This window comes from Echiichthys vipera (assembly GCF_963691815.1).
Source record: "Echiichthys vipera genome assembly, chromosome: 22".
NCBI classification, from domain to species: Eukaryota; Metazoa; Chordata; class Actinopteri; order Perciformes; family Trachinidae; genus Echiichthys; species Echiichthys vipera.
The window spans coordinates 6,367,321-6,380,143 of NC_139847.1; the positions used below are offsets into that span (position 1 = coordinate 6,367,321).

The following is a 12,823-nucleotide window of genomic DNA, read 5'->3' on the forward strand; positions in this document are numbered from 1 at the left end:
ATAATATGGAGTGAATAAATATGAGTAAATAAGACCAAATAGTGCAAAAAACAGAAGTGACCTTAGTGCAGGCATGTTGCACAGTGCAGGGTACAGGATGAGGTCAATAGTCTATTGGGAGAAGTGCTGAGTGTAAAGTCTGACAGCAGCAGGAAGGAAGGACTGAAATGATCAAGTCAAGGTAGAATTGATCATTTCATTTTCATGATACCAACTAAACTATCCAAACAAATATACTCACTTTTTTTGTCTTAAAAATATGAACAATGTACAAAAGACATGGATGTCTGTGTTGTGTGATGTCGTGTTATTCTGTGGTATTTTGCTGTAAAATCCTGATGGTAACGTGATCCATCATTATGATGTGGGGGCTAATTCATTACTATTTGTTTTTCTTCTGTCTATTGTTGTAGTTTCAGGTCAAATCAACTAAAAACAATGTGAACAATGAGTATAAACCATTTTCCAGCTCTGATCTTTTGTCTCCAATTTGATTGATTGATGCTTTTTGCCCTACAAAGCCAAAGTGCAGAAACTACCAAATCACTTATAACATGATTTGGGCACAATTTTGGGCCTGAAAGCAAGGACGTTAGGATTGATTTGGATAATAATTATTAAACGGCAAACTAGTAAACCATAATCCATCATCAGTGTGTCAAATATTGTTATGGCACTATAAATAAAATTGAATTGAATGACTTATGCCTGTACGTAGATACTAAACGTTAGTCTGTAGCTCTGCCTGGCTTCTGATATTAAAAAAAGCAGTAATTTATGTCTTCTATCAATTTATAATTCTCAGGACTTAGTATCTGTAACGCATTTCAAATGTAGGAGGTTTCTCCTACAGTAGCTTGGATGAAGAAATCCATTCATGGAAAATCCCATCTGTGTTTTTCCTCCATTATGCTGCTAAGGTAGTTACGCAACTATTCTGTACAAAAATGAAAAAAATAGTCACAATAAGTCACAACATGTCAGCATGAGTGAATGAGTTCCTTTTAACTCACTCAAAGATGTGTTGCTGTGATAGCATGAACTTAGACAGTGTCAACATTACGCTGAAGAAGAAGAAGAAGAAGAAGAATCCCTTTATTTGTTCCGCAATGGAGAAATTCAATTTTCCCTCTATTTTTTCATTTTACACACACACACACACACACAGGCCCGAAATACACATGATGCACAGACAGGACCGATATACATGCAACTAATGGAGAGATGTCAGAGCGAGGGGGCTGCCAGTGACCAGCGCCCCGATCAGTTGGGACTTTTCAGACTTTTCAAACTTAAATAACGATAAACTTAAGTAATAACAAATTCAAACAGCGGTAAGAGACTTGGTTGTGTGTGACAAAATGATGAACCGGCTCCGTTGCGTGCTGTAACCACGTCATGTACCCTCCCCTGCACGCTCTACGCCCTTTGCGGCATGTGTGAAAGAGAAACTCCGCGGACTGTCTCCTGACCTGATTCTCCAGACATTGTCCGCGGTTCTTTTGTGAAAACTGTTCTGCAGTAAATATTTAAAAGGGACAAAACATTCTCTTTACTGTCCATCTCATGATGTAAAACATATTACCAGTACACTTATAGTGAGATCAGACCGTAAAGATAGCTTTGTGTACATTTTTACAATTTAGGTCTTGGTTCGTATACAATAAATATAATTACTAAAAGCATGATCTTACTGGGTCACTAAGAGGGAAGAATATAAAACACATTAACCCGGTAGATTAAAGGGAACAAAAGTGTATCGATGCATTGAAACAGTCCACCTAATGTCTAAGAATTCATTCATTCATTCATCTTCAACCGCTTATCCCGGGGTCGGGGTCGCGGGGGGCTGGAGCCGATCCAAGCTGACATCGGGCGTGAGGCGGGGTACACCCTGGACAGGACGCCAGTCTCTCACAGGGCACATAGAGACGTACAGAGACAGACAACCATTCACACCTAAGGGCAATTCTTAGAGTAATCAATGAACCGAACATACATAACATTAAGGACGTATGATGTATATATAATGTATGTTGAAAGGAGCCAGTTGAGGTGGTTCAGGATCATCTAGTAAGGATGCCCCCTGGGCGCCTCCCTAGGGAGGTGTTCCAGGCACGTCCAGCTGGGAGGAGGCCTCGGGGAAGACCCAGGACCAGGTGGAGAGATTAGATCTCCACACTGGCCTGGGAACGCCTCAGGATCCCCCAGTTAGAGCTGGTTAATGTGGACCGGGAAAGAGAAGTTTGGGGTCCCCTGCTAAAGCTGCTGCCCCCACGACCCGACCCCGGATAAGAGAGTGAAGATGAGATGAGATGAGATATTCAGATTGGCAGAGGGACACACTGATAAAATAAAAGCTGCAAATATTATTTAAAAACAATGATGTTGTCTTTTAAAGTTGTAATCCATTCCATTGGTTTCGTCAATCCAGATATCTTTATTGTTCTGGAAGAAAAACAAAATTAAAAGGGGATTTGGGGTAATTTAAGAATTAAGGGTGCTGCGTGACATTTTACTCGATGTGTTACCGATTTAACCTTCTGAAAATTACATCATTACAGGGACTAATCCTTATATTCACGTTATGTTATCACTGCATTATTACCATAAGGTTTTCCCGGTTTGACTTCAGAATAAACGGTTTCATCCGCTGCTGCAGGACGTGTTTTTCCTACGAATGGAAAGACGTTATTTATGTTAGCCAATAATGATAATGTGCTGATATCAAGTATACTGTTTCTTTTAGCAGTGCAGAAAAGAAAAACACAAGAACACATGTTACAGAACATCTGCAGCATACGTTATAATGATAGGTGACTGTAGGAATTGCGAGTAACAATTTAAGAATTTGACTTACAAACAATTTTGTTCAGTATACTGAAATATATCTAGGACACAGATTCACATTACGCTGTATCTGAGACAAACCTCCTGGACAGTAACAGCTGCAGGTGGATGTAGGCTGTACTTACCTTTGTTTTTCTTGGCTTCAAAGTTGGAGTGTACCTGAGCATACATCAGGTCGTTTTAGACCAGCAGGCACCACCACGTTATCAGTTATCAAATAACTGATAACGTGGTGGTGCCTGCTGCCGTGGTCCTGCATGACGCTTCCTGCTGCTTCTATAACTATTAGTCATTTATACTGTCACTAGTCTTATAAATATAAAATTTGTAGCCATAAAAACACCATCAGTGGTATGTCTTGCTGTATCGTAGCTGCCAATACCGCGACTCATCCTTGATCATGTTATGATTATTATCGTTCATGTTCTGTCGGATGTGCGTGTTCCTGCTGTTCTGCTGTGTAGACCGCCATAACATGTGGGTCATGTTCACGTTACTATAGATACTGTTATAGTTACTGTTACTCGCTGGCTGCTTGCATCTCTGGAAGTGTGTCTGTCTCTGCCTTCTGTCTGTCTTTGTCTCTCTCTCTCTCTCCTTTTCTTCCTCCCCAACCGGTGCAGACAGATGTCCGTCCTCCACAGAGCTGGGTCTGTCTGACGTTCCTGCCTGTTTCAGGGAAGGTTTCCGTTGCCACCGTACTCTACGGGGGAATTGTTGGGTCTATGCCTACTCTGTAAAGATTCCTGAGATAACTTTTGTTATGATTTGGCACTATAAATAAAATTGAATTGAATTGAATTGAACAATTGAACAGTTACTTACAACTGATAGATTGATGAGCACACTATAAATAAATCAGATGCAGCATGCCCTGTCTATTTCCTGACTGCACAGGAGTTTTGGATATTACATTTTAAATGAAATACAATTTACAGAAAAAGTCTAAAGCTCTTATGAACTGTATGTGAAGATTTGATCATTGCTGATACCCAGTGGTAATGTGGAAATAATACACAGCAGAAAGCAGTTCACCAGCCAATAGAAACCTTAGGTGATTCGGTTGTATTTGACTGTACCTGCAGCTGATCCTATCTTCACATGTGAATAAACAGTGTTCTCCTCTGGTTCATTTCTCTTTCCTGTAAGAAGAATCATATGAATGGATTAAAATAACATTTCTTGTACTTTAATTAAGCACTGTTGGACTGCAAAAGCATCTCAACTAATGCATGTTATTCTCACTTCATAAAATAACGTTCTCACCCTTAGTGATGTTTTTAAGCTCCACTGCAGAATATGTGACATAACTTGATTCATCTGAAATACATATTTTTTAATTGAAACGATTTTAAATTTACCTTAAAGTGTCATATTGTAACAGTTCCAACTGCTCCATGTTAAACACAAAGTATATACTGCACCATTTTCAAGTTCTTCAGGGCCTTTGACTGATTCATAGACAACAGCTAGCTGATCACCTACATGGTGAAAATCAAGCAAAGATCATATTAATCATTTTAATCCAGGTACAGAAATTATACAATTTTCTAAAACACATAACCAGAAATGGACATTCAAGTCTTAGGTTAGGGTTAGGGTTAGGGTTAGGGTTAGGGGTTAGGGTTAGGGTTAGGGGTTAGGGTTAGGGTTGGGTTAGGGGTTAGGGTTAAGGTTAGGGTTAGGGGTTAGGGTTAGGGTTGGGTTAGGGTTGGGTTAGGGTTAGGGGTTAGGGGTTAGGGTTAGGGGTTAGGGTAAATCAGGATTAAGGCTGACCATGGAGAGGAGAAGTGCCTTCTTTGGGTTGAGGTTCATCCTGCTTGATCATGTGGTCTGTAGCGAGGCCCTGATTGTTGCTCTGAGACCTGGCGGGCCCAACACACGTGGTAAATACAGTAGATTTACTAAAGAACGTGTAATGTGCTGCTGTTGTGTTCAGAATGAGATAAGTGAGGGTTGTACCGACCTGATAAAGCACGAATCTGAAAAAATACATTTCCGTTACATTGTTTTAAATTGCATATATTGTTCTGTTGTTACATCAAAACATGTAATTACATCTATGACTTTGAGTCAATCTAACATCAGAAGGGAAAGATCTCACCTTTAAAGTTGCTGTAGCAACACAGAAACAGCAGCAAGAGAAGTATCAGTAAAATCCCACCGACTAGTCCAACAATCAACAGCACAGGAAATTGAGAGGGTTTTGCAGGTGAGGGTGCTGCTATAATAATAAATAATAATGTTAATATTTATTCATGTATGTAGGGTCCTGTACAAAACATCAAGGTCAAATCACGCTTCAACCTTCACATACTGACGTACACACTGCACAAATACATTTATAAATAAGTGCACGAATACATTTACAGACCCCAGATAAGCGGTTGAAGATGAGATGAGATATTGTCATAAACAGCTAATTACATATTATACATTTCCCTGCTTATCATTGTTGTGGGAATTTTGGATATTTGTAATTCATAATCATAGTTTTGTCAGATCAGACACAGTTCAGTGTCTCCTCTGTCTCACCTTCCTAATGGATAATGCAAATAACTAACTGTTGATGGTGTAATGGCACATTTGTGCATCTGCACCCTGTGTTAGAGACCTTGTGATGAGAGAGGTTCAGAGTGTTCAGAACTGTAATGTCTAAGGCATGTTTTAGTTTGGTCTAAAGACGTCACCCAACCGAGGCTTAGCGCGTCCTGTCCCTCTCCCTAAAAGACTGTGCGAGATTTGACACATCGTCATTCCTACTAGACTCTAACTTTGTGAGGACGCAGGGGTGAACGTATTTTTGTCTGCAGAAGAAAATGCTTTGGCAAAATAAACCACGGAGAAAAAGCTGATCCTGTTTGTTGATCTTTATTAAATAATCTATTTCCACAACATCATGTATTCACTTTTTATTTTAATGCGCCATTACTAAATACCTAACCAAGCAGTCTTCTGACTGAGCTATACCTTTTCTATCTCAGACTGTAACGCAACTTACAAAAAAAATCAAAAGGAAGCTTTTTAATCCTACTCACAATTCACCGACATCCAACTCTCTTTTGACGTCCAACTGCGCGCTGACTCCTTTGCTTCACATTTATAAAAGCCTTCATCTGACTTTGAAACTGCAGGGATCGTCAGCTCCCCTCTGGTCTCATTTTGGATGAGTTTGCCGTTTTTATAGAAATCCACATTATGAAGAACTTTTCCCGTCCTCCACTTGCAGCCGAGAGTAACAGCATCTCCCTCGGCCACAGGATGGACAGGGCTCACCAGGATAATCTCGTTTTCTAAACAAAGATATGAAGCTTTGGTCAAGTGATGCATGTTGAACAAGCCGACATGCAATGATACATTATATTTTACAGATGCACATAGTGGCAGAGCAAATACCTGCAATTTGAATGACGACTGAAAAGGTGAAACTCATGTATGGGGTTAAAATGAAAGCTGTAATGAATGCTGAACATGTTAACACATTATACCTGTATATGTCAACAGTCAATGAGAAGGTTGTGGCAGTCTTATACAAAATGGCCTTTAAATAAAATCATTATTGTACTGTATTTTAATTGTCGGTGTAGCTGAGGAGCCAAATCTAGAGCCGGATGCACAGTGTGTATTGTTGTATATTGTATAAACCTACGTTTAACCACAATGTCTGTTGCACTCTGTTACACTTAGTTCATTGTTTGATTTATTTGATGTTAGCTTTATTTTGATTTGATTAATGTTTTTATTGTTACTCTGATCCTTTCCCACCTTTGTAGTGAAACTGTTGCACAATAACTTCCCTCGGGATAAATAAAGCTTCTTGAATCTTGAATCTTGAATCTCTTGAATTGGATAATTCTCCGGCTACCCTAAATATAAACTAAGTGGTGGATGGCTCAGACATCAGCGAGCAATGAAACCCTTGTTACATTTAGCTTGTTTAATGGTTTGGTTAAAGAAAGAAATCCTGTTAAAATCCTTTTGAAACGTTTTCTTAATGCTTGTCACCTACAAATTGCAAAAATATATAATACTGCATCATTCATTCATTCATTTTCAACCGCTTATCCCGGGTTCGGGGTCACGGGGGGGGCTGGAGCCGATCCCAGCTGACATCAGGCGTGAGGCGGGGTACACCCTGGACAGGACGCCAGTCTATCGCAGGGCACATAGAGACGAACAGAGACAGACAACCATACATCAGGAACAAAAACCTATTAAATGAATTCAAACTCACGCTGAATAGTGATGTTGACTGCGTTGCTGAACTGTCCTGTTTCAGATTCACACCAGTACACGCCACTAAACCAGTAACGGTTTATGATACATGTGGGTCCATTCATTGTCCCCAAGGAAGAACAGTCTGAAAGGGTTGAACCAAACTCTTTCACTGTCCATGCAGTGGAGTTTCCCCTACAGCTCAGTGAGAATGGCTCTTGAGTGAAGTGTTGCACTCTGTCAGGACGCACTGTGAGAGACGCTGCTGAATGGAAACCTGAAGAATAACACATAATGATCATTTCAGGAATCATTGAATGAAGATTGAAAAGATAGAATTTGGTTATATTGTGTTGTACCTACAATTACAATTGTTGGTGAATAGAAACAAAGAATCACACAAACACTTGTATAGTATACTCAATTAATGGATTGTGCACTCAGCAAATGGGTAATTGACACCTGAAATGCATTTTGTGATGAATTGTTGGATTAAAAGTACCTTTATGGAAAAAAATGAACCAATACCCCGTTACAACAAATGTTCTCTATAAAGATTAAGGGAAGAGAGAAAGGAACATAAACAGAAGGAAGTAAGAAAAGAGGTATTATAAATAAGAATATGAATAATAATAGACAAATTAGGGCTTAAGGTTTTTCCTACAATTACAATTGTTGGTGAATAGAAACAAACAAATCACACAAACACTTGTATAGTATATATATATATCTATATTAATTATATTAATTAATGGATTGTGCACTCAGCAAATGGGTAATTGACACCTGAAATGCATTTTGTGATGAATTGTTGGATTAAAAGTACCTTTATGTAAAAAAATGAACCAATACCCCGTTACAACAAATGTTCTCTATAAAGATTAAGGGAAGAGAGAAAGGGACATAAACAGAAGGAAGTAAGAAAAGCCTTATTATAAATAAGAATATGAATAATAATAAACAAATTAGGACTTAAAGTTAGACGAAGGAATGGATTGAAGAAGAAAAATTTAATCCTGACATAAAATAGAGCCATAAAACATGTTTAAAAAATGAAATTAGCCTTACGTGGTTGGGTCAAGGATGTCCAAAGTCAAAGGTTTAAACCAATGTGCAAAGCAAAATATGTGTACATTTCTTGTTAAAGCATTTACATATCAAGACAAACCAACCTCCAGACCAGACAAACGTGGATAAACTATTAAAGGTGTGATGCACTGGGTCTCCTCTCCCAGCTTTGCACACGTATCCTGCTGTGTGTGTCTGTCCATGAACGACGTAGGAATCCTGTTCAGTCCCATCGCTGCTGCCGGGGAGCAGCTCATAGCTGTAGGTGTGGTAGTCTGCTAGTTTGGGAACAGCCTTATACCAGTAGATCCTCCATCCTGCAGAGGGATGTTTAACACTGCAGGTCAGAGTCACTGAGGCTCCAGGATTGAGCCATGATGGAGACACGGTGAGGACAGGATGGAGTTCTGTTGGAATTTAACAGATGAAAACGTGTTATGGTGTATTGCTGGTTGGTCTGGTTGAATTTTAAGTATGTTCTTTATAACACAACGTAAAGATCTTCCTATAGTTAAAATAAAAAGGATGACTGGTGACATGACTTACTTGTAGTTATTGTCAACGTGAAAGCATCACTCCACTCTGTTGAAGACCGTTGTGCACTTTTCAGTCTGCCCATACATCTAAAGTCTCCGCTGTGTGATGACTGAGCATCTCTAATAATCATTTCTTTTTGTTTTTGAGACGTGTGTGAGCTGGCTATCCATTCATACTCCCACTCTGTGTCTCCTCCATCCTCAATCTCACACGTAAGAGTGATCGTCTCTCCAGAGTATATCTCAGGCCAGATGGGTCGCACGGTCACAACAGCCCTGTTTGTGACTGTGTATGATCCAAATTAGGAAAGGTTAAACATGAAACGTAACATTTTTTAATCTTAATCCTTATTCATAAATACTCAATTTATTTATTTTCTGCATTTTGTATTCATATCATATCACAATTTTGTCTTTTACCGACTGAATCGCTGAACTCTGTGTAGTACACCGGCTCTCCTCTTCCTCCTCTGCACGTGTAGAGTCCTCCTCGTGAGACACGGATTTTTTCATTTGACAGGAAAACGACATCTTGTGACGTCAGAGGTTCGGAGGTTTCCTTGCCTCTGTACCAGAAGTATTTCCAACCAGATGATGATGATGATGGGTTCACAGAGCAGGTCAGAGTCACATTGCCACCTACTGGAAGGTCTTTTCTCACTTGGGCCTTTGGTTGTGCTGCTTTAGAGCAAAGACAAAATAAGCTGTAATCACTGTCCCTGTAAATAATTGCAGTTGGTAAAATAGGGAAATGAAACGAATGAATCTCATACGGCATTATTGGTGGTGTTACAACTACTTATACTATAAAGATACAGTAAAGTGATGGAAATCAATAGCAACTATGCTCATCTTTCACATGTTACCACACAACACATGGATTCAAGTGAATATTCATGAACACAGATGACATTTCAAACACAGCAATCTCCCTATTCCTTTGTTAAATGTCGAGTGTATCTAAGATCACGTAGAGAAATCGTCCCTAAGCTTCACTCTGGGAATGTCTGCATCTCATTAGTAATATTGAAACTACTCACGTTCCATTTTCAGTTTCATTTCGTTGGATTCCTCATCGTCAAATTTACACATGTAGGAGCTGCCGTCCGACACTATTTGAAGTGTGTTTTTTGATATCTGTGACTGATGGTTCGTGTCCGTTCCAACAGGTGATCCGTCTTTGTAGAACACAGCTTTCTTCTCCTCTGTCTGATTTCGATGCCTACAGCGCAGAGTCACTGATTCTCCTTCAAAAAGGGTGGAGGCAGGAGCTTCCAGGATCACATCTTTGTCTGTGAAACACAGGTGAGGTTTCATTTTACTAAATCACCTCAATCCAATGAGCGTGGCATATGAACACGTTTCAAAAACACCAGTAATGAATGTTTTCATGTTGTGCTGTGAGAAGCTGAACCCAGTCAATCTCATGATGATGTGAAAACACAAAATGACAGGATTACACAGACGGCCGCATTAGTAGAACAGGTTTCTAAATCTCAAACTTACATATCATTAAAATCCAACTTCATTTATGTATTGTTCACTACATTATATTTACACTTTGTCAAATAGGGTGATAATATCAAAAGGGCTCATAGTAAATAAGTTATTTCATTGAACTTGAACACAGTGGCAAAACTTTGATATTTGATACTTACCTGATACAGTTAGAGAGACTTTATTACTTTCTTTTCTCCGAAATGTTGAAAACCTGTGAGCACCAACGCACTGGTATTGACCACTGTGGCCTGCAACTAGAGCTTCTGATGTATAGATTGTATTTGAGTTGAAGGGGAGAAAGCCTTCACCATCCTTTCTGACTGAATAAAACCAGTCGGTGTCCTTTCCTTCCCTCATGTCACATGTGAAGGTAACAGACTCTCCGGTAAATAAGGTGGACCAGTTTGGTTCAATGGTCAGCACAGCATCTAGAAACCAACACAAGCATAGAAATGTGTGTGGCATATATTAAAAAATAAAGCAAACAGGAAGAGGTTCTGGTAAAACGTTCCACAGGAAAGGAGAGAAATAAAATTGTATAATTACCTTGAGCATGTCCACAGTAGAGGAGTAAATGAAGTGCTGAAATAAGGTTCGAAACTTCATCAAACTGACAGAAACCATCAAATAAATAATCATTTTTTTAAAAAAGCAATCAATGGATTTGAGGATCTAAACAGGGTCACTGAGGTACTCACAGAAAAACCCCAGCGCACAGATCAAAGTGTGTCCCATCTTCACATCCAGCACTGACACTCTGTCACTCTGCCTCTGAGTAATGCTTCTACTTCGTGCTAAGAGAAAACTTAGAACATATGCAAAGAAAACAGGAATCGCAAAGAAACAGAGCATGCATTACAGACTAATAATGGAACGAATTTCTCTAACTTCTGCTCTCTGCACTTCCTTCCCTTTCCCTCAAAGCTCACACAACTAGACTGGTGTGACAACAGCATATGTTCATATAAGACAATTAGATATAATCATACCATAATGGAGAGAAATAGACATTTAAATCTCCTTCCTGACACAGATATGAACATCCTGTAGGCTACCACTGCCCAGGTCAGTTAATCTTGACACTATAATAAAGGCTGCTGTCAAAATTGCACTTCTAGAATGAATAAACCGCCTACCTGTCTGCAGCGTGTGAAGTTTAAAGGGACTACAGATGCACTTTGTAATCCATCTCCAAACAAGCTTAAAATATGTTCATTCTTCAGCTTAAATCCAGAAGTTGAAGTGCAGTTTGGAGTAGAGAAATGTATCCTATTGCAGAAGTTTTACACGTCCTCAAGTTATGGTGAAATTCTGTTTGAATGACTTCGCCTACAGGAAGTGACTGCACTTCAACAAAACAGAAAAGATTAACAAGCCCTGCCTCCCTCTTCCAGCTAGACATCAGCTGAGACACTGGGTTTTCTAATAGAGAATAAAAGTATTGCGTTTTTTTAGCATTAAATAGCTACAACAATGTGCCAGTGGCTAAAACTTGTGATATGTTGTACTTTCATTAGGATAACCCCCTTGAGATGAACCATCTTTTTTTTTTATCTTGGTTAAAACAAAGAATGAAAGTCTCCAATATTGCAGCAGGTGCACATTTAGTTTAAAATATAAACAGACATCCAAAGGAGCAGGGCCCTATTTCAGAAAGCAGGATTGGTGGAATGTCTGAATATGTTAAAATAGAGATTATGGGGAAACTCTGGGTTTTCTGTTCTGGAAAGAAAGATAGCTAAAAAATCTGAGTCAGTTATCTAGCAACAGACTATGTGAACCTAACCTGCTCCCTTGCAGGTTTTCTTCAACGAAGCCTGAGATCCTCTGTGTCTCCTCCGTCTTACAGAGCCAGACACATTGTTTCATTTCCTCAATCAGTCAGTGCGGATCAAAGTGCACACTGAAGCTCTTAAGTGTATTAAGTGTATTTCCCAAACACACCTTTTGTTTTACTACTTCACCTTTTTTAACATGTAGGAAGCAAGTGCTAAGTGGAGACATTGGGATTCTGTGGGACGATGAGCTTTTAAAGCATTATAAAGACTTTGGCAGCGAGCCAAAGCATAGATTAATGTAAGTCAGAATCAAAATCTACTGTCTGTAGATCTCTGGAGCATCATTTTTTCATATAACATTGCCACACATTATAACCAAAAAAACTACAAAGTGTGTTTGCAGGTACATTTTCAAACAAAGGATATTGGATATTTTATTGGATATTTAAAGGATATTTTATTGGCTTTATGAAAATAAGGTCTCTATCTATGTAGATAGGCCCACTGAACCGTATTCTGTCAAATTAATGCAAAACTAGCATGAAACCATACATTGCTCCCTTTTGGTGTCTGATTTTTATTTTGTCTCAAAGTACACAGGACAAGAGTTATTGTCATTGAGGTCTCAATGCCATGATCAATGACTCAATGACCGTCTCTGCAAGTGCAGGTTATACACAGGAACACCTTCAGCAACAGGCTATTCCCACCACAGAACACAGACTCTCGTTAACCCTTTTCTTTGGGCATACACCTGGCCTGGCATACTCACATGGCCGGTGAGTGGCCACTTTATTAGGTGCACCTGTCCAACTGCTCGTTAACACAAATTTCTAATCAGCCAATCACATGGCAGCAGCTCAGTGCATTTAGGCA

The 12,823-nt window shown here is 39.3% G+C and overlaps 1 protein-coding gene across 3 annotated transcripts; it reads right to left on the reverse strand.

Annotated features, from left to right (window-relative positions):
- Window positions 1-2,190: 2,190 nt before the first annotated feature.
- LOC310964178 (Fc receptor-like protein 5) lies at window positions 2,191-10,976 on the reverse strand. 3 transcript variants are annotated; one of them, XM_083937220.1, is made up of 17 exons: window positions 10,868-10,976; window positions 10,716-10,751; window positions 10,478-10,597; window positions 9,710-9,961; window positions 9,090-9,350; window positions 8,680-8,955; window positions 8,238-8,540; window positions 7,085-7,342; window positions 5,889-6,143; window positions 4,955-5,074; window positions 4,817-4,832; window positions 4,627-4,715; window positions 4,275-4,331; window positions 4,117-4,170; window positions 3,930-3,992; window positions 2,609-2,674; window positions 2,191-2,448 (listed from the first exon to the last, which is right to left on the reverse strand). In XM_083937220.1, the coding sequence occupies exons 1-17, from the start codon at window positions 10,902-10,904 to the stop codon at window positions 2,441-2,443; spliced, it is 2,271 nt and encodes a 756-aa protein (XP_083793346.1). In that variant the 5' UTR covers window positions 10,905-10,976; the 3' UTR covers window positions 2,191-2,440. The 3 variants fall into 3 exon arrangements, with proteins under 3 accessions (XP_083793346.1, XP_083793345.1, XP_083793344.1); XM_083937219.1 differs by having other exon boundaries at window positions 9,090-9,347; window positions 10,328-10,597; XM_083937218.1 differs by having other exon boundaries at window positions 10,328-10,597.
- Window positions 10,977-12,823: the final 1,847 nt, after the last annotated feature.

Excerpts from the sequence above, each read along its gene's own strand:
- LOC310964178 (XM_083937218.1), bottom strand. The coding sequence starts at position 10,904 with ATGGGACACACTTTGATCTGTGCGCTGGGGTTTTTCT. Across the intron at positions 8,956-9,089 it reads AGAGTTCAGCGATTCAGTCG|TCACAAACAGGGCTGTTGTG; the intron begins GTAAAAGACAAA and ends GATCATACACAG. Across the intron at positions 3,993-4,116 it reads GCTTAAAAACATCACTAAGG|GAAAGAGAAATGAACCAGAG; the intron begins GTGAGAACGTTA and ends TTCTTCTTACAG.